General features: G+C 36.4%; 2 protein-coding genes across 3 annotated transcripts; both read right to left on the minus strand.

Moving 5' to 3' along the window:
- Positions 1-2,891: 2,891 nt before the first annotated feature.
- LOC125271676 lies at positions 2,892-8,004 on the minus strand. Of its 2 annotated transcripts, none has more exons than XM_048195821.1 (12): positions 7,330-8,004; positions 6,976-7,094; positions 6,486-6,518; positions 6,064-6,153; positions 5,817-5,885; positions 5,642-5,730; positions 5,431-5,533; positions 5,113-5,212; positions 4,964-5,016; positions 4,681-4,765; positions 3,402-3,866; positions 2,892-3,001 (listed from the first exon to the last, which is right to left on the minus strand). In XM_048195821.1, the coding sequence occupies exons 1-12, from the start codon at positions 7,334-7,336 to the stop codon at positions 2,943-2,945; spliced, it is 1,272 nt and encodes a 423-aa protein (XP_048051778.1). In that variant the 5' UTR covers positions 7,337-8,004; the 3' UTR covers positions 2,892-2,942. The 2 variants fall into 2 exon arrangements, with proteins under 2 accessions (XP_048051778.1, XP_048051777.1); XM_048195820.1 differs by having other exon boundaries at positions 5,817-5,888; positions 7,330-8,003.
- Positions 8,005-20,121: 12,117 nt separating this feature from the next.
- Positions 20,122-21,327, minus strand: LOC125273111 (CD209 antigen-like). Its single transcript, XM_048198380.1, has 4 exons — positions 21,124-21,327; positions 20,481-20,783; positions 20,283-20,404; positions 20,122-20,214 (listed from the first exon to the last, which is right to left on the minus strand). Exons 1-4 carry the CDS (start codon positions 21,230-21,232, stop codon positions 20,122-20,124), a joined length of 627 nt encoding a protein of 208 aa, XP_048054337.1. The 5' UTR covers positions 21,233-21,327.
- Between the last annotated feature and the right edge of the window lie 1,317 nt (positions 21,328-22,644).

A 22,644-nucleotide genomic window follows, 5' to 3' on the forward strand; every position in this document is an offset into this window, starting at 1 on the left:
CCATGGCAATAAGATAATTAACTTGATTTTTTAAAATAACTGATATACAGCATAATTTGCTATAATTAATAACCCATTTATATATATACAGGTGCTAGTCATATAATTAGAATATCATCAAAAAGTTGATTTATTTCACTAATTCCATTCAAAAAGTGAAACTTGTATATTATATTCATTCATTACACACAGACTGATATATTTCAAATGTTTATTTCTTTTAATTTTGATGATTATAACTGACAACTAAGGAAAATCCCAAATTCAGTATCTCAGAAAATTAGAATATTACTTAAGACCAATAAAATGAAAGGATTTTTAGAAATCTTGGCCAACTGAAAAGTATGAACATGAAAAGTATGAGCATGTACAGCACTCAGTACTTAGTTGGGCTCCTTTTGCCTGAATTACTGCAGCAATGCGGCGTGGCATGGAGTCGATCAGTCTGTGGCACTGCTCAGGTGTTATGAGAGCCCAGGTTGCTCTGATAGTGGCCTTCAGCTCTTCTGCATTGTTTGGTCTGGCATATCGCATCTTCCTCTTCACAATACCCCATAGATTTTCTATGGGGTTAAGGTCAGGCGAGTTTGCTGGCCAATTAAGAACAGGGATATCATGGTCCTTAAACCAGGTACTGGTAGCTTTGGCACTGTGTGCAGGTTGAAACCCATGTCTTGCATACATCTGTGCGTAGTGGTTCTTGAAGCTCTGACTCCAGCTGCAGTCCACTCTTTGTGAATCTCCCCCAAATTTTTGAATGGGTTTTGTTTCATAATCCTCTCCAGGGTGCGGTTATCCCTATTGCTTGTACACTTTTTTCTACCACATCTTTTCCTTCCCTTCGCCTCTCTATTAAAGGGATAGTTCACCCAAAAATGAAAATTTGATGTGTATCTGCTTAGCCCCAGGGCATCCAAGATGTAGGTGACTTTGTTTCTTCAGTCGAACACAAATGATGATTTTTAACTGCAACCGCTGCCATCTGTCAGTCTTATAACATGAGTGGATGGGAACTCGAAGAATAACAGTCTAAAACACTTCCATAGACAAATCCAAATTAAACCCTGCGGCTCGTGACGACACATTGATGTCCTAAGACTCGAAATGATTGGTTTGTGTGAGAAACCGAACAGTATTTATATATAATTTTACCTCTAAAACACCACTATGTCCAACTGCATTCTGTACTCGTTTAGTGAGGTCTGTGGCATATACTTCAATGAATGCGAGACATCACTGTCGTTGTCAGAGCGCGATCAGACCTCACTAAACGAATGCTGAACGCAGTTGGACATAGTGGTGCTTTAGAGGATATTGGATATTGATGATTATATGACCAGCACCTGTATATATTAGGGGTGTGATGAGACGGGTATCTCACGAGACGAGACGAGACTCAAGATTGAGTTCATGAGACAAGATTTTTACACACTATTTTTAAGAAATCCTCAATGGCGAAATACATGACTAGAAAAAATATTCTGCAAGTGTATTTGAAATGTTTTAACTAATCATCTTGTAATGAATATCATTTCATTTCTACTTTCTGATTATGAATTCATATGCAGTAAAAGACAATACTCAAGTACAGTAAAAGGTTTTGCCACTAACTCAACTGACTGACTTCTCTTTTGTATGATTTCAGTCTCTTCAGACCTTACTGTACATGATTTATGAGTTTCTACAACTTTTGACCACCTAACTGAACTCCTTTCCACAAACTGACCATAGAAATAAAAACAGTATAAATAAAAATGGTAACACTTTACAATAAGGTCTCATTTATTAACATTAATGTATTAACCAACATCAACAATGAGCAATGTATGTGCTACAGTATTTATTAATCTTTATGTTAGTTAATAAAAATAGTCATTCATTGTTAGTTCATGATAGTTCACAGTGCATTAACTAATGTTAACAAACGAAACCTTACTGTTTGTGCTTAATAAGATTAAAGGTGCCCAAGAACATGTTTTTAAAAGATGTAATATAAGTCTAAGGTGTCCCCTGAATGTGTCTGTGAAGTTTCAGCTCAAAATACCCCATAGTTTGTTTTTTTTTTTATAAATTTTTTTAACTGCCTATTTTGGGGCATCATTATAAAATGCACCGATTTATGCAGCGCGGCCCCTTTAAATCTCGTGTTCTCCGCCCCAAGAGCTCGCGCTTGCCTTAAACAGCTATAAACAAAGTTCACACAGCTAATATAACCCTCAAAATGGATCTTTACAAAGTGTTCGTCATGCAACATGTCTAATCGCGTGAGTATTTATTTGGATGTTTACATTTGATTCTGAATGAGTTTGATAGTGCTCCGTGGCTAAAGCTAACATTACACACTGTTGGAGAGATTTATAAAGAATGAAGTTGTGTTTATGAATTATACAGACTGCAAGTGTTTAAAACTGAAAATAACAACAGTCTTGTCTCCGTGAATACAGTAAGAAACGATGGTAACTTTAACCACATTTAACAGTACATTAGCAACATGCTAATAAAACATTTAGAAAGACTATATATATCACTAAAAATATCATGTTATCATGAATCATGTCAGTTATTATTGCTCCATTTGCCATTTTTTGCCATACAGTTTGAGACTCACTGTATGTCATTTCCATGTACTGAACTCTTGTTATTCAACTATGCCGAAGTAAATTCAATTTTTGAATCTAGGGCACCTTTAAGAGAAAACTGTTATTCATTTTTATGGTAACACTTTACAATAAGTGCAACCATAATAGCACTCTCTCAATATTCAAAGTGCAAATAAAACCAAATTTTCCTTCGATACAGAGCTAAGAGATGGTTACAACTACACTGCCCAGCCTAAAATAGCTTTCATATTGAAAGATATTTGCATTCATCAGGGAGCCACTTTCAAATGCGGGGTATTGAAATCGCATATATATATATACATTTATTTATTTTTATTTTTTTTACCTTTTTGCTTGATGAGAGTCTGAAACTTTTAAAACACTTTCCACCAGGAATCCCCCTGGAAGGGTGAATAAAAAGAAAAGTAACAGTATCAGTATGGGAGAGGGATAGCATGCTTTCATTTAAATTAAGTTAAAAGTAATTACTATGTCTATAGATTAATAAATGCATTGTGGTTTTCTTTGTTTATATCAGTGTCAATATAAACACTGGTTCTTTACTACACAAATCAACACACAAATCACATTGTTCACTGCAGTAACATTAAAACCACTGATTGTTTTTTTTTTACAATGGCTAAAACCTTCCACAGGTTAAAGCAGTTACAGAGCAGCAGCAAATGGCATGATATCTCAATATTAACAACCTTAATTTCACATGAAAATTCATGTAGGACAAAGTGTCCACAATTTTTTAAGCAGGTTTGTGTTTTTCCAAGATCTTACTTAAAACTTTACCTTGAACTTGGTTAAGTCCCGAGCTGCTTTCTTCCTGAATTCCTTCATTTTGGTTGCTTCCTCCTGAGCTGTCTTGTCCCTCAGGTTCATCCTCTCTTTCTCCTGATCTGTCTTGTGTCTCAGGTTCATCCTCTTTTTCTCCTGATCTGTCTTGTGTCTCAGGTTCATCCTCTTTTTCTCCTGATCTGTCTTGTCCCTCAGGTTCATCCTCTTTTTCTTCTGATCTGTCTTGTGTCTCAGGTTCATCCTCTTTTTCTCCTGATCTGTCTTGTGTCTCAGGTTCATCCTCTCTTTCTCCTGATCTGTCTTGTCCCTCAGGTTCATCCTCTTTTTCTCCTGATCTGTCTTGTCCCTCAGGTTCACCCTCTTTTTCTTCTGATCTGTCTTGTGTCTCAGGTTCATCCTCTTTTTCTCCTGATCTGTCTTGTCCCTCAGGTTCGTCCTCTCTTTCTCCTGAGCTTTTTTCTTACATAATTGATGTATTTAGAAATAATATTAAATGAATAGAGAACAGACTATCTATTAGTGAATTTTAATAATAGTTTATCAGCCTCTAAAATTGTAAAATGCCATATAGGGTTAGTTTGCCCTGAAAAGAAATATCTGTCATTAAGTAGATCCATACCCGTAAGACCTTTGTTCATCTTTGGAAAACAAATTAAGATATTTTTGATCATATCTGATGACTCAGTGAGGCCTCTATTGACAGCAAAATAATTAACACTTTCAGATGCCCAGAAAGCTACTAAAAACACATTTAAAAAAGTTCTTGTGGCAACAGTGGTTCAACTTTAATGTTATGAAGCGATGAGAATACTTTTTGTGCACCAAAAAACGAAATTACTTTATTCAACAATATCTAGTGATGGGTGATTTCAAAACACTGCTTCATGAAGCTTTGAAGCTCTATGAATCTTTTGTTTTGAATCAGTGGTTCAGAGCATGTATCAAACTGCCAAATTCACGTGAACCATTGACCATTTCAAAACACTTATGCTGTAACGAAGCCTCGATTACTGAAATCATGTGACTTCAGTGATCCGAACCACTGATTTGAAACAAAAGATTTGTAAAGCTTCAAAGCTTCATGAAGCAGTGTTTTGAAATTCAGCCCAATACTGAGGATGACGAAGGTCTTATGGGTGTGGAACGACTTGAGAGTGAGGAATTAATGACTGAATTTTAATTTTTGGGTGAACTAACCCTAAACGTTGCAGTTGTTAGAAGGATTATTTTATAATGTAGGGTCACAAGGGTCATTTAATCCAAAATGTACTACCTTTGCAAAAAAGACACTTTGCATCCTCCTGTCTCCCAGGTAGACAGATTTTATGAATATTTACAAAACATGTTGAACATTTTTCCTAGAAAGATCATTTGCATGAAAAAAAGGTTAGATCAAGGTTATCCAATTCCTAAGGAACATTTATTTATTGTATTTATCTTTTATTCCCCAACTAATTTCTGGTGTACTAGATCAAAAAACCACTGGACAAACATCATTTGAAGCTTAGAATCTAACTTTATTTTCTAATATTTAAATTGTCATTTGCATCACTTGCCTTGTTCTTCCTGGGTACCTTGTAAAAACAGACACCACAAATACCTGACCTATCTGAAACACATAGGAAACATATTTGCTGCATTGTTAATCTTTCGACAGGAAACAACCAATAGGAACTCTAAATTCATACATGAGCATGGTACTTACCAAGTGAACTAAAGAGAAGTGTCCCCAGACGCTCCCTCTCTTCCTGGATAGGAGAGCACATAAGGTATCCCCCCGAGCCTCCAAGTATGGCCTCAGCAAACTAAAGGTGTTCCAAAAAGAATGATTAGTTCAATGCCATAATCAACTGGAATTTTGTGGAATTTCTAAAACCAATAAACCAATTAGTCATGTGGAATATATACAATATCATTACAAATGACAACAGTTTCATGATCCAAAAAACTGACAATGATTTGTAGTAGTAGTAATAATAATAATAATAATAATAATAATAATAATAAATGAAAAGCATTTTACCACAGCTGTGAAAACACCACATGAAATGCTATCATGCTGTAAGCTATGTTTCCTGAGAACTCTTTTCCATGGCCCCTGGTAGCCTTTTGAAGCAGCAAATGTGCTGAAATGTAGATAAAGATAAAAATATTTAATGTAGATGTGTAAAATAAAGTTTACATAGAAAAACAAAAATGTAATTTTGTTTTTTGGGGTTAAAAAATGCCTGTACCTCCAGTTTTCTGCTATTTTGTTGTATTGTTCATCTGTTTCCCCAAGTGAATTAAGGTATGTAATTGTACGGTCAACAATGCTGCAGTGCTAGAAAAAAACAAATATGTTTCACTGGGAGCCAATATGTTTGACATGTTTATAATATGTACATAGTTACTTGGTAAGTAACTTACAAAAAAAGTCCAATGATTCCCGTCCTCCAAAAAGGGACCAACAACCTTAGTTTTATTTTCAAATATGTTCTTCTTAAAAGGAAAGAAAAATTATGAATGTAAAATGAAATGTATGTAATACCTTTATTTCAGTAAGAGCAAATTAAAAACTATTGTGTGAGACTAGCAATGAATATTTGTCTATATTAGTTATACCTGTAACACTGGTAAGAACTGGCTTTTCAAGTTTTGTCAGGGTACTTCTTACCTTCGTAAAATAACTGCTCCTAGCCCGGGTGTCACCCTCCAGAATGTGACCCAGGGTCTGATTATTGATGGCCAAAACATCTGGCCGCTTCTAAACAAAAAAATTAAAGGTATTGACAATAATTTTTAAAATAAGTGCAACTTCACAAGGTAAACGAAGTGCATGAAAAAAATTATCCGAACAATACCAGCGACCATTTTATGACCATTTTGATGTCTTCATTCACAAGTGTTGCTGGTACTGTTCCAATAATTCTTGTATTGAAAATACTCCTAGGCAGGTTTGGGCCATATCGAAAATATATATCACAATACGTCAAGACATTTTCACAATACATGATGAAATACTCAGGTGTGTTAGATTAGACTGTTGTCTTACCATTATATAGAAAAATGTTCAAATTAGTTTAGTTAACATCTTACCCTGCTGAACAGATGGAACAAAGCATCCATTATCTAAGGAGGCATCAACCAAAGAACAAAGAGAAAAAAAAAGAAAAAGCACAAAATTACAAATGCTAAAAGTGAGAGCAAACTTGTTTTGAGAATTTTGAGTTCAAGCTTTCAAAAGTAGTGTTTTGAGGAGAAATTGTGAACTGTGAAAAGAATAAAACTTCTGAATGCCTTACATTTATATTTCTAATGATTTTATCCAAACTAACTTACATGCATAAAAGGGATAGTTCACCCAAAAATGAAAATTATGCTATGGAAGTCAATTCAGTTTTATTTTCCAAGATCAATGTATAGTACTCTAAAAAATAACACAGTAAAATTAATCTATTGAGAACTGCAGCCCTGAGAGCAGCATATAGTTCAACAGAGAGCAGAATCGTACAGCTCGAAGGTGAACTTTCTCTTTAAAACATTTCTTACAAACAAGTTGAATTATAAAATACAAGAGAAATGTTACCTCATCAGATACTTCGTTGTTTTCTATGAGGGATTCAAAACTCTCCATGTAAAGTGGATAGGGTCCAATCCTTCCGATGCCTCTTCCATGCAGTCCTCCAGACTTCATAATTTGTAAGACTGCATAAATGATTATTTTCCCCTTATTTAAATGTTTTTAAGCTATTGTTTTAATATTCTATATTTTAGTGTTGAAATAATGTGCAAAGATCACAGAATAACATTTTCTACAGAAAATACAGGCCTATAAAGTACTCTTGTAGTCTTAGACTACACCCTTTTCCCTTTATTGTTTATTAAAATACATTGTATACAGGTAGCCTAGCTAATGCACATTACAAAAAAGCATACTTACCATTCATTTATCTCAGAAAGAAATGCTCCTTGAAAGCAGAGGAATAAGCTGATAATAAAACATTGGAAACATTAGCATTACCTATGGAGAACAATGACACCAATTTTAAAGCATCAAATATTAGGATAAAATTAAAGCTGAAAGCAGTGATGAAAGGGCCTTTGCACCCGGTGGCTTTAGGAAAACCGGTGGGCAACCGAATTTCATACTTGTACGTTAAACGTAGCACGAACTGTGCTTAATTGACATTTTGAAGGTGCCGCTGTCAAGCCATTTTGCCACACCTAATTGTGAAACCCTTATGAGACATACATTTCCACCACTTCTGACACGTGTGCAAAGTTTCATGAGTTTTCGAGAATGTTTAGGCCCTCAAAAATGATTTCAGAGAACAACAATAATTTACTGAGCAATTACAATAGGGTCCTCACACCATCAGTGCTCAGGTCCTAATAAAATAAGCTCTCGTGCTTCAAGAGCAACATGTCTATAATAAGTCACGCAGGTATTGTGCTACTCTGCAGTGGTACCTGAAGCAGTATAAAATAGTCATATGAATCTATTGAGTACTGCAGCCCTGAGAGCAGCATATAGTACACTAAAATAACACAGTAAAATGAATCTATTGAGAACTGCAGCCCTGAGAGCAGCATATAGTACACTAAAATAACACAGTAAAATGAATCTATTGAGTACTGCAGCCCTGAGAGCAGCATATAGTACACTAAAATAACAGCGATATGAATCTATTGAGTACTGCAGCCCTGAGAGCAGCATATAGTACACTAAAATAACACAGTAAAATGAATCTATTGAGTACTGCAGCCCTGAGAGCAGCATATAGTACACTAAAATAACACAGTAAAATGAATCTATTGAGTACTGCAGCCCTGAGAGCAGCATATAGTACACTAAAATAACACAGTAAAATGAATCTATTGAGTACTGCAGCCCTGAGAGCAGCATATAGTACACTAAAATAACAGCGATATGAATCTATTGAGTACTGCAGCCCTGAGAGCAGCATATAGTACACTAAAATAACAGCATATGAATCTATTGAGTACTGCAGCCCTGAGAGCAGCATATAGTACACTAAAATAACAGCGATATGAATCTATTGAGTACTGCAGCCCTGAGAGCAGCATATAGTACACTAAAATAACACAGTAAAATGAATCTATTGAGTACTGCAGCCCTGAGAGCAGCATATAGTACACTAAAATAACACAGTAAAATGAATCTATTGAGTACTGCAGCCCTGAGAGCAGCATATAGTACACTAAAATAACACAGTAAAATGAATCTATTGAGTACTGCAGCCCTGAGAGCAGCATATAGTACACTAAAATAACACAGTAAAATGAATCTATTGAGTACTGCAGCCCTGAGAGCAGCATATAGTACACTAAAATAACACAGTAAAATGAATCTATTGAGTACTGCAGCCCTGAGAGCAGCATATAGTACACTAAAATAACACAGTAAAATGAATCTATTGAGTACTGCAGCCCTGAGAGCAGCATATAGTACACTAAAATAACACAGTAAAATGAATCTATTGAGTACTGCAGCCCTGAGAGCAGCATATAGTACACTAAAATAACACAGTAAAATGAATCTATTGAGTACTGCAGCCCTGAGAGCAGCATATAGTACACTAAAATAACACAGTAAAATGAATCTATTGAGTACTGCAGCCCTGAGAGCAGCATATAGTACACTAAAATAACACAGTAAAATGAATCTATTGAGTACTGCAGCCCTGAGAGCAGCATATAGTACACTAAAATAACAGCGATATGAATCTATTGAGTACTGCAGCCCTGAGAGCAGCATATAGTACACTAAAATAACACAGTAAAATGAATCTATTGAGTACTGCAGCCCTGAGAGCAGCATATAGTACACTAAAATAACACAGTAAAATGAATCTATTGAGTACTGCAGCCCTGAGAGCAGCATATAGTACACTAAAATAACACAGTAAAATGAATCTATTGAGTACTGCAGCCCTGAGAGCAGCATATAGTACACTAAAATAACAGCGATATGAATCTATTGAGTACTGCAGCCCTGAGAGCAGCATATAGTACACTAAAATAACACAGTAAAATGAATCTATTGAGTACTGCAGCCCTGAGAGCAGCATATAGTACACTAAAATAACACAGTAAAATGAATCTATTGAGTACTGCAGCCCTGAGAGCAGCATATAGTACACTAAAATAACACAGTAAAATGAATCTATTGAGTACTGCAGCCCTGAGAGCAGCATATAGTACACTAAAATAACACAGTAAAATGAATCTATTGAGTACTGCAGCCCTGAGAGCAGCATATAGTACACTAAAATAACACAGTAAAATGAATCTATTGAGTACTGCAGCCCTGAGAGCAGCATATAGTACACTAAAATAACACAGTAAAATGAATCTATTGAGTACTGCAGCCCTGAGAGCAGCATATAGTACACTAAAATAACACAGTAAAATGAATCTATTGAGTACTGCAGCCCTGAGAGCAGCATATAGTACACTAAAATAACACAGTAAAATGAATCTATTGAGTACTGCAGCCCTGAGAGCAGCATATAGTACACTAAAATAACACGATATGAATCTATTGAGTACTGCAGCCCTGAGAGCAGCATATAGTACACTAAAATAACACAGTAAAATGAATCTATTGAGTACTGCAGCCCTGAGAGCAGCATATAGTACACTAAAATAACACGATATGAATCTATTGAGTACTGCAGCCCTGAGAGCAGCATATAGTACACTAAAATAACACAGTAAAATGAATCTATTGAGTACTGCAGCCCTGAGAGCAGCATATAGTACACTAAAATAACACAGTAAAATGAATCTATTGAGTACTGCAGCCCTGAGAGCAGCATATAGTACACTAAAATAACACAGTAAAATGAATCTATTGAGTACTGCAGCCCTGAGAGCAGCATATAGTACACTAAAATAACACAGTAAAATGAATCTATTGAGTACTGCAGCCCTGAGAGCAGCATATAGTACACTAAAATAACAGCGATATGAATCTATTGAGTACTGCAGCCCTGAGAGCAGCATATAGTACACTAAAATAACACAGTAAAATGAATCTATTGAGTACTGCAGCCCTGAGAGCAGCATATAGTACACTAAAATAACAGCGATATGAATCTATTGAGTACTGCAGCCCTGAGAGCAGCATATAGTACACTAAAATAACACAGTAAAATGAATCTATTGAGTACTGCAGCCCTGAGAGCAGCATATAGTACACTAAAATAACAGCGATATGAATCTATTGAGTACTGCAGCCCTGAGAGCAGCATATAGTACACTAAAATAACAGCGATATGAATCTATTGAGTACTGCAGCCCTGAGAGCAGCATATAGTACACTAAAATAACAGCGATATGAATCTATTGAGTACTGCAGCCCTGAGAGCAGCATATAGTACACTAAAATAACAGCGATATGAATCTATTGAGTACTGCAGCCCTGAGAGCAGCATATAGTACACTAAAATAACACAGTAAAATGAATCTATTGAGTACTGCAGCCCTGAGAGCAGCATATAGTACACTAAAATAACACGTATGAATCTATTGAGTACTGCAGCCCTGAGAGCAGCATATAGTACACTAAAATAACACAGTAAAATGAATCTATTGAGTACTGCAGCCCTGAGAGCAGCATATAGTACACTAAAATAACACAGTAAAATGAATCTATTGAGTACTGCAGCCCTGAGAGCAGCATATAGTACACTAAAATAACACAGTAAAATGAATCTATTGAGTACTGCAGCCCTGAGAGCAGCATATAGTACACTAAAATAACACAGTAAAATGAATCTATTGAGTACTGCAGCCCTGAGAGCAGCATATAGTACACTAAAATAACACAGTAAAATGAATCTATTGAGTACTGCAGCCCTGAGAGCAGCATATAGTACACTAAAATAACACGATATGAATCTATTGAGTACTGCAGCCCTGAGAGCAGCATATAGTACACTAAAATAACACAGTAAAATGAATCTATTGAGTACTGCAGCCCTGAGAGCAGCATATAGTACACTAAAATAACACAGTAAAATGAATCTATTGAGTACTGCAGCCCTGAGAGCAGCATATAGTACACTAAAATAACACAGTAAAATGAATCTATTGAGTACTGCAGCCCTGAGAGCAGCATATAGTACACTAAAATAACACAGTAAAATGAATCTATTGAGTACTGCAGCCCTGAGAGCAGCATATAGTACACTAAAATAACACAGTAAAATGAATCTATTGAGTACTGCAGCCCTGAGAGCAGCATATAGTACACTAAAATAACACAGTAAAATGAATCTATTGAGTACTGCAGCCCTGAGAGCAGCATATAGTACACTAAAATAACACAGTAAAATGAATCTATTGAGTACTGCAGCCCTGAGAGCAGCATATAGTACACTAAAATAACACAGTAAAATGAATCTATTGAGTACTGCAGCCCTGAGAGCAGCATATAGTACACTAAAATAACACAGTAAAATGAATCTATTGAGTACTGCAGCCCTGAGAGCAGCATATAGTACACTAAAATAACAGATATGAATCTATTGAGTACTGCAGCCCTGAGAGCAGCATATAGTACACTAAAATAACACAGTAAAATGAATCTATTGAGTACTGCAGCCCTGAGAGCAGCATATAGTACACTAAAATAACACAGTAAAATGAATCTATTGAGTACTGCAGCCCTGAGAGCAGCATATAGTACACTAAAATAACAGAATGAATCTATTGAGTACTGCAGCCCTGAGAGCAGCATATAGTACACTAAAATAACACAGTAAAATGAATCTATTGAGTACTGCAGCCCTGAGAGCAGCATATAGTACACTAAAATAACACGATATGAATCTATTGAGTACTGCAGCCCTGAGAGCAGCATATAGTACACTAAAATAACACAGTAAAATGAATCTATTGAGTACTGCAGCCCTGAGAGCAGCATATAGTACACTAAAATAACACAGTAAAATGAATCTATTGAGTACTGCAGCCCTGAGAGCAGCATATAGTACACTAAAATAACACAGTAAAATGAATCTATTGAGTACTGCAGCCCTGAGAGCAGCATATAGTACACTAAAATAACAGCGATATGAATCTATTGAGTACTGCAGCCCTGAGAGCAGCATATAGTACACTAAAATAACAGCGATATGAATCTATTGAGTACTGCAGCCCTGAGAGCAGCATATAGTACACTAAAATAACACAGTAAAATGAATCTATTGAGTACTGCAGCCCTGAGAGCAGCATATAGTACACTAAAATAACAGCGATATGAATCTATTGAGTACTGCAGCCCTGAGAGCAGCATATAGTACACTAAAATAACACAGTAAAATGAATCTATTGAGTACTGCAGCCCTGAGAGCAGCATATAGTACACTAAAATAACACAGTAAAATGAATCTATTGAGTACTGCAGCCCTGAGAGCAGCATATAGTACACTAAAATAACACAGTAAAATGAATCTATTGAGTACTGCAGCCCTGAGAGCAGCATATAGTACACTAAAATAACACAGTAAAATGAATCTATTGAGTACTGCAGCCCTGAGAGCAGCATATAGTACACTAAAATAACACAGTAAAATGAATCTATTGAGTACTGCAGCCCTGAGAGCAGCATATAGTACACTAAAATAACAGCGATATGAATCTATTGAGTACTGCAGCCCTGAGAGCAGCATATAGTACACTAAAATAACACAGTAAAATGAATCTATTGAGTACTGCAGCCCTGAGAGCAGCATATAGTACACTAAAATAACAGCGATATGAATCTATTGAGTACTGCAGCCCTGAGAGCAGCATATAGTACACTAAAATAACACAGTAAAATGAATCTATTGAGTACTGCAGCCCTGAGAGCAGCATATAGTACACTAAAATAACAGCGATATGAATCTATTGAGTACTGCAGCCCTGAGAGCAGCATATAGTACACTAAAATAACACAGTAAAATGAATCTATTGAGTACTGCAGCCCTGAGAGCAGCATATAGTACACTAAAATAACAGCGATATGAATCTATTGAGTACTGCAGCCCTGAGAGCAGCATATAGTACACTAAAATAACACAGTAAAATGAATCTATTGAGTACTGCAGCCCTGAGAGCAGCATATAGTACACTAAAATAACACAGTAAAATGAATCTATTGAGTACTGCAGCCCTGAGAGCAGCATATAGTACACTAAAATAACACAGTAAAATGAATCTATTGAGTACTGCAGCCCTGAGAGCAGCATATAGTACACTAAAATAACACAGTAAAATGAATCTATTGAGTACTGCAGCCCTGAGAGCAGCATATAGTACACTAAAATAACAGTAAATATGAATCTATTGAGTACTGCAGCCCTGAGAGCAGCATATAGTACACTAAAATAACACAGTAAAATGAATCTATTGAGTACTGCAGCCCTGAGAGCAGCATATAGTACACTAAAATAACACAGTAAAATGAATCTATTGAGTACTGCAGCCCTGAGAGCAGCATATAGTACACTAAAATAACACAGTAAAATGAATCTATTGAGTACTGCAGCCCTGAGAGCAGCATATAGTACACTAAAATAACACAGTAAAATGAATCTATTGAGTACTGCAGCCTGAGAGCAGCATATAGTACACTAAAATAACACAGTAAAATGAATCTATTGAGTACTGCAGCCCTGAGAGCAGCATATAGTACACTAAAATAACAGCGATATGAATCTATTGAGTACTGCAGCCCTGAGAGCAGCATATAGTACACTAAAATAACACAGTAAAATGAATCTATTGAGTACTGCAGCCCTGAGAGCAGCATATAGTACACTAAAATAACAGCGATATGAATCTATTGAGTACTGCAGCCCTGAGAGCAGCATATAGTACACTAAAATAACACAGTAAAATGAATCTATTGAGTACTGCAGCCCTGAGAGCAGCATATAGTACACTAAAATAACAGCGATATGAATCTATTGAGTACTGCAGCCCTGAGAGCAGCATATAGTACACTAAAATAACACAGTAAAATGAATCTATTGAGTACTGCAGCCCTGAGAGCAGCATATAGTACACTAAAATAACAGCGATATGAATCTATTGAGTACTGCAGCCCTGAGAGCAGCATATAGTACACTAAAATAACACAGTAAAATGAATCTATTGAGTACTGCAGCCCTGAGAGCAGCATATAGTACACTAAAATAACAGCGATATGAATCTATTGAGTACTGCAGCCCTGAGAGCAGCATATAGTACACTAAAATAACACAGTAAAATGAATCTATTGAGTACTGCAGCCCTGAGAGCAGCATATAGTACACTAAAATAACACAGTAAAATGAATCTATTGAGTACTGCAGCCCTGAGAGCAGCATATAGTACACTAAAATAACACAGTAAAATGAATCTATTGAGTACTGCAGCCCTGAGAGCAGCATATAGTACACTAAAATAACAGCGATATGAATCTATTGAGTACTGCAGCCCTGAGAGCAGCATATAGTACACTAAAATAACAGTAAAATGAATCTATTGAGTACTGCAGCCCTGAGAGCAGCATATAGTACACTAAAATAACACAGTAAAATGAATCTATTGAGAGTACTGCAGCCCTGAGAGCAGCATATAGTACACTAAAATAACACAGTAAAATGAATCTATTGAGTACTGCAGCCCTGACAGCAGCATATAGTACACTAAAATAACAGTAAAATGAATCTATTGAGTACTGCAGCCCTGAGAGCAGCATATAGTACACTAAAATAACACAGTAAAATGAATCTATTGAGTACTGCAGCCCTGAGAGCAGCATATAGTACACTAAAATAACAGTAAAATGAATCTATTGAGTACTGCAGCCCTGAGAGCAGCATATAGTACACTAAAATAACAGCGATATGAATCTATTGAGTACTGCAGCCCTGAGAGCAGCATATAGTACACTAAAATAACAGTAAAATGAATCTATTGAGAGTACTGCAGCCCTGAGAGCAGCATATAGTACACTAAAATAACACAGTAAAATGAATCTATTGAGTACTGCAGCCCTGAGAGCAGCATATAGTACACTAAAATAACACAGTAAAATGAATCTATTGAGTACTGCAGCCCTGAGAGCAGCATATAGTACACTAAAATAACACAGTAAAATGAATCTATTGAGTACTGCAGCCCTGAGAGCAGCATATAGTACACTAAAATAACACAGTAAAATGAATCTATTGAGTACTGCAGCCCTGAGAGCAGCATATAGTACACTAAAATAACACAGTAAAATGAATCTATTGAGTACTGCAGCCCTGAGAGCAGCATATAGTACACTAAAATAACACAGTAAAATGAATCTATTGAGTACTGCAGCCCTGAGAGCAGCATATAGTACACTAAAATAACACAGTAAAATGAATCTATTGAGTACTGCAGCCCTGAGAGCAGCATATAGTACACTAAAATAACACAGTAAAATGAATCTATTGAGTACTGCAGCCCTGAGAGCAGCATATAGTACACTAAAATAACACAGTAAAATGAATCTATTGAGTACTGCAGCCCTGAGAGCAGCATATAGTACACTAAAATAACAGTAAAATGAATCTATTGAGTACTGCAGCCCTGAGAGCAGCATATAGTACACTAAAATAACACAGTAAAATGAATCTATTGAGTACTGCAGCCCTGAGAGCAGCATATAGTACACTAAAATAACAGCGATATGAATCTATTGAGTACTGCAGCCCTGAGAGCAGCATATAGTACACTAAAATAACAGCGATATGAATCTATTGAGTACTGCAGCCCTGAGAGCAGCATATAGTACACTAAAATAACAGCGATATGAATCTATTGAGTACTGCAGCCCTGAGAGCAGCATATAGTACACTAAAATAACAGCGATATGAATCTATTGAGTACTGCAGCCCTGAGAGCAGCATATAGTACACTAAAATAACACAGTAAAATGAATCTATTGAGTACTGCAGCCCTGAGAGCAGCATATAGTACACTAAAATAACAGCGATATGAATCTATTGAGTACTGCAGCCCTGAGAGCAGCATATAGTACACTAAAATAACAGCGATATGAATCTATTGAGTACTGCAGCCCTGAGAGCAGCATATAGTACACTAAAATAACACAGTAAAATGAATCTATTGAGTACTGCAGCCCTGAGAGCAGCATATAGTACACTAAAATAACACAGTAAAATGAATCTATTGAGTACTGCAGCCCTGAGAGCAGCATATAGTACACTAAAATAACACAGTAAAATGAATCTATTGAGTACTGCAGCCCTGAGAGCAGCATATAGTACACTAAAATAACACAGTAAAATGAATCTATTGAGTACTGCAGCCCTGAGAGCAGCATATAGTACACTAAAATAACACAGTAAAATGAATCTATTGAGTACTGCAGCCCTGAGAGCAGCATATAGTACACTAAAATAACACAGTAAAATGAATCTATTGAGTACTGCAGCCCTGAGAGCAGCATATAGTACACTAAAATAACACAGTAAAATGAATCTATTGAGTACTGCAGCCCTGAGAGCAGCATATAGTACACTAAAATAACAGTAAAATGAATCTATTGAGTACTGCAGCCCTGAGAGCAGCATATAGTACACTAAAATAACACAGTAAAATGAATCTATTGAGTACTGCAGCCCTGAGAGCAGCATATAGTACACTAAAATAACAGTAAAATGAATCTATTGAGTACTGCAGCCCTGAGAGCAGCATATAGTACACTAAAATAACAGCGATATGAATCTATTGAGTACTGCAGCCCTGAGAGCAGCATATAGTACACTAAAATAACAGCGATATGAATCTATTGAGAACTGCAGCCCTGAGAGCAGCATATAATACACTAAAATAACAGTAAAATGAATCTATTGAGAACTGCAGCCCTGAGAGCAGCATATAGTACACTAAAATAACACAGTAAAATGAATCTATTGAGTACTGCAGCCCTGAGAGCAGCATATAGTACACTAAAATAACACAGTAAAATGAATCTATTGAGTACTGCAGCCCTGAGAGCAGCATATAGTACACTAAAATAACAGCGATATGAATCTATTGAGTACTGCAGCCCTGAGAGCAGCATATAGTACACTAAAATAACACAGTAAAATGAATCTATTGAGTACTGCAGCCCTGAGAGCAGCATATAGTACACTAAAATAACAGCGATATGAATCTATTGAGTACTGCAGCCCTGAGAGCAGCATATAGTACACTAAAATAACACAGTAAAATGAATCTATTGAGTACTGCAGCCCTGAGAGCAGCATATAGTACACTAAAATAACAGCGATATGAATCTATTGAGTACTGCAGCCCTGAGAGCAGCATATAGTACACTAAAATAACACAGTAAAATGAATCTATTGAGTACTGCAGCCCTGAGAGCAGCATATAGTACACTAAAATAACACAGTAAAATGAATCTATTGAGTACTGCAGCCCTGAGAGCAGCATATAGTACACTAAAATAACACAGTAAAATGAATCTATTGAGTACTGCAGCCCTGAGAGCAGCATATAGTACACTAAAATAACAGCGATATGAATCTATTGAGAACTGCAGCCCTGAGAGCAGCATATAATACACTAAAATAACAGTAAAATGAATCTATTGAGAACTGCAGCCCTGAGAGCAGCATATAGTACACTAAAATAACACAGTAAAATGAATCTATTGAGTACTGCAGCCCTGAGAGCAGCATATAGTACACTAAAATAACACAGTAAAATGAATCTATTGAGAACTGCAGCCCTGAGAGCAGCATATAAGTACACTAAAATAACACAGTAAAATGAATCTATTGAGTACTGCAGCCCTGAGAGCAGCATATAGTACACTAAAATAACACAGTAAAATGAATCTATTGGAGTACTGCAGCCCTGAGAGCAGCATATAGTACACTAAAATAACAGTAAAATGAATCTATTGAGAACTGCAGCCCTGAGAGCAGCATATAGTACACTAAAATAACACAGTAAAATGAATCTATTGAGTACTGCAGCCCTGAGAGCAGCATATAGTACACTAAAATAACACAGTAAAATGAATCTATTGAGTACTGCAGCCCTGAGAGCAGCATATAATACACTAAAATAACACAGTAAAATGAATCTATTGAGAACTGCAGCCCTGAGAGCAGCATATAATACACTAAAATAACACAGTAAAATGAATCTATTGAGTACTGCAGCCCTGAGAGCAGCATATAGTACACTAAAATAACACAGTAAAATGAATCTATGGAGTACTGCAGCCCTGAGAGCAGCATATAGTACACTAAAATAACAGTAAAATGAATCTATTGAGAACTGCAGCCCTGAGAGCAGCATATAGTACACTAAAATAACACAGTAAAATGAATCTATTGAGAACTGCAGCCCTGAGAGCAGCATATAATACACTAAAATAACAGTAAAATGAATCTATTGAGAACTGCAGCCCTGAGAGCAGCATATAATACACTAAAATAACAGCGATATGAATCTATTGAGAACTGCAGCCCTGAGAGCAGCATATAGTACACTAAAATAACAGCGATATGAATCTATTGAGAACTGCAGCCCTGAGAGCAGCATATAATACACTAAAATAACAGTAAAATGAATCTATTGAGAACTGCAGCCCTGAGAGCAGCATATAGTACACTAAAATAACACAGTAAAATGAATCTATTGAGTACTGCAGCCCTGAGAGCAGCATATAGTACACTAAAATAACACAGTAAAATGAATCTATTGAGTACTGCAGCCCTGAGAGCAGCATATAATACACTAAAATAACACAGTAAAATGAATCTATTGAGAACTGCAGCCCTGAGAGCAGCATATAGTACACTAAAATAACACAGTAAAATGAATCTATTGAGTACTGCAGCCCTGAGAGCAGCATATAGTACACTAAAATAACAGCGATATGAATCTATTGAGATATTATGGAACCTACTGACTCCAGCTCGGAGAGAGTTTTTCCGTATTTCTGTTTTGTTGTTTTACAAATAGTGACATTGATATTTTTAGGCTGCGGTCAGTAAACACACGGAACTAATGCAGGAAAGCACGGAACCATTATGATGAAATTTGTATAGATCGAGACGGGTATTTTATTATCATTCGGCGTGTGTGTATGTGTGTTCGTTCAAGAGCAAGGAGTAGCGAAATTTACACAGCAACACAACTTGAGTAGTTCTTTCCCTGACAGCAGCCATAGTTCACTAAAAATAACAGCGAGGCATAACACTGCAGCCCTGAGCAGCGACGCGCATAGTTTAACGTTACCAAAAATAACAGCACAACCACTTCTTGCATGCAGCGGGAGATGTATAATGTCACGGAGATCTGAGCCAGTTCTGTCGTAGCATATTGGCCTCATAGATCCTTTTTTTAATGCAAGCATTAAAATGAAGCCTATTTACCCCATTTTCACAAAAGCAGCATTGGTGCAGTCGACGTATAATGGAGCCGAATCAAAATTCATACTATAAGATGAGTGTTTCTTTGCATTTTAATGTTTATCAGTTATCTGAATTTTAACAAAATATATAGCAAAATTTACTTACCTTACATTACATGCGCTCTCCCAGTAACATCAGTTTGAAGTGTTCCCTCTAAAATTTCAAACGGCTTGACCCCGCCCCGCCTCTGCTTCAATTTCATTGGTTGAATCTGTAAACCAATCATTTTCTTTCTGCCCTTAGAACATGTTTGAGTAAGTAAAACTCCCATCTGCCTGAATGTCAGTCAAACCAATCCACACATTGTCCTTGACTAATGAAGATATGTATCTCTGTGTGAATAAAAACAGGAATAAGTGTGATTCCTCTCATTCATGAACAGACTCTCACACAAACTCACCTGCTTCTCTTCAGTTTTGATAATGACCAGATCACCACCTCGATCCCTGCAGTACTTCCTGCTGTCAGACCAGCTCATCTTATTATTAGAGATAAACAAGCCATCTAATCTGCACAGACATCCTAACAGAAACACTTGTTTTAAAGCTGTGTACATGAAAGATAAATAAATCTAGGAAAACAAAAAATGTATACTAACCTTTAAAAGCTTTTGTCTCCAGTGTATTACTCAAAGACGTGACTCTGGTCTCCAGCTCCAGTTTCTTCTGACTCAGAGAGCTGAAGTTGTTCTTCAGTTGGTCTTTTTCAGTCATTAGTTCAGTGTAATTGTGCTGTAATCTGTTGATGGTCTGATTGAACTCTTCAACTGTGTTCTTGTAACTCTTGAACAGAGATTCTCTCTCTGCTGTGTTGGAGATGTGCTGCAGTATGATGAAGACCAGCAGAACAACACAAATGATCCCGAGACACACTGTCATCAACACCAAACACCTGCTTCCTCCTGACAAACAGAGAGAAAACACACAAATATCAGTGAATACCCTTCATATTATAAGAAATTAAGTATCAAATCAACCTTTTTTCAGTAATCTACCTTTGTCTTATTGTGCTTTCATATTCCTTTACAAGACAAACATCACAGTACAGTAAAATATCTAAAGATGAACATATTGCAAAGGTAAATAAAATGAAAAAATTAAATATACAAGCAGAAACACTGACATATTGTTCTTAGAATTTTTTCTTTTGAACTTGTACGTGACACTTCCTCAAATACTAGTGACACCAATAACAATACCATCTGCGACACCATTTCTACTTTAAAGTAATTGTTTGCTTACTGCACTTTTGATCTTTTCCTTCATCCTTGCTGTGATTCAGTGTTTGAGGTCCAGTTGTGTCCACAATATCTCTGCGTTCAACATTTTGATAAATGTCATCAGAATCCATTATTAGTTGTGTCTGACAGTATGTCTTCACAATATGAGGTGTGGTCCTCAGAATGATGAGTAGTGTTTTTACATTAGTGTTAAACCTTCACAGGAAGTGGTTTCATTTCACAATGACCTTAAACAAGAATAAAGACTTGCAGACCAACTCAAAAACTCTTTGCAGACTCATATGACTACCCACGTAGAAGGCAACGTTCTTGTGACCTTGTGCAATGTTCCCTAAAAGTTCTCTAAAAGTGACGAAGATTCCGAACATTTAAAGAACATTTGGGACGTTCCTAAAACGTCCTCTTTTGGTACTGAAAGTGCTGCTGTTTAAGGTTCCTTATATTACTTTAGGGTGACGATTTTGGTTATATTATGGTCAAAAAAGAATGTTACAAAGAGGACATTTGGGAAGTTAACAGAACATCCCATAGTAATAGCCCCCTAAACATTTCCATAACATCCTGAATGTTCCCTGAAGGTCCACCAAATAACGTCCCCCAACCCTTAAAAGAACTCCACATCGTGACCGTCTCTGAACGTTCTGGGAACAGTACTAGGTGACAGGTTAACCCGCTAGAAATTTTCCCAGAACATTCTCTGAGAATGGATATGTTTGTGTATTGAACATTCAAGCACATGTTATCAGCTTCAAAATCCAACAAGAGGAATCTTTGACCACTCAAATGGATTTGAACACCTTTAAACAGGCCAAACTTTGTATTGATGATGCAGGAAACAGCAGCAAGTGCCCTGAATCTGATGTTTCGAGACATATCCAGCAGCATCAGCAGTTTCAGAACCGGAAGTGAGAGACGGGGCTTAGACAGTCATAGTTGCGCTACCCATACACATAATTTTCTTTTGATAAATATAAGCTGTTTTCACATGGATTTTGATCGAATTCATGACTACAATATTTAACAACAATATTTTTAAACAAAGTGCCTTTTCTGTTCATATAATATGCATGAGATATCATGATGTACAGTGAGCAAAATTTTCAAAATATTGATCATGCTTAATTTCAATGAATGGATAAAACACAGTAGTTTATACTTCAAGGATATAGGCTACAACTATACTAGTGATAAAGTAAGACGACGGAGTTTTATAATTCTTATGTTATTAATATCTGGAAATATTTCACCAAATCCTGGTCCTTACAATGATTCCGATCTCACTTTTAAAGTTCCTGCTGATTTTAAATCTAGATCAGGCCTGGGTTTTATTCACATGAATGTGAGAAGCTTGCTTCCAAAACTGGACTTGGTGCGCATTTGGGCAAAAAATACAAGCCCTGATGTCTTAGTAATATCTGAAACATGGCTTAATAAGACGGTTTTGGATAAAGAAATAGACATTGATGGTTACACTGTTTTCAGGGCTGATAGACCAAAGAGGGGAGGAGGGGTAGCAGTTTAC

The sequence above is a fragment of the Megalobrama amblycephala genome, linkage group LG7 (genome assembly GCF_018812025.1).
Source record: "Megalobrama amblycephala isolate DHTTF-2021 linkage group LG7, ASM1881202v1, whole genome shotgun sequence".
Taxonomy (NCBI): Eukaryota; Metazoa; Chordata; class Actinopteri; order Cypriniformes; family Xenocyprididae; genus Megalobrama; species Megalobrama amblycephala.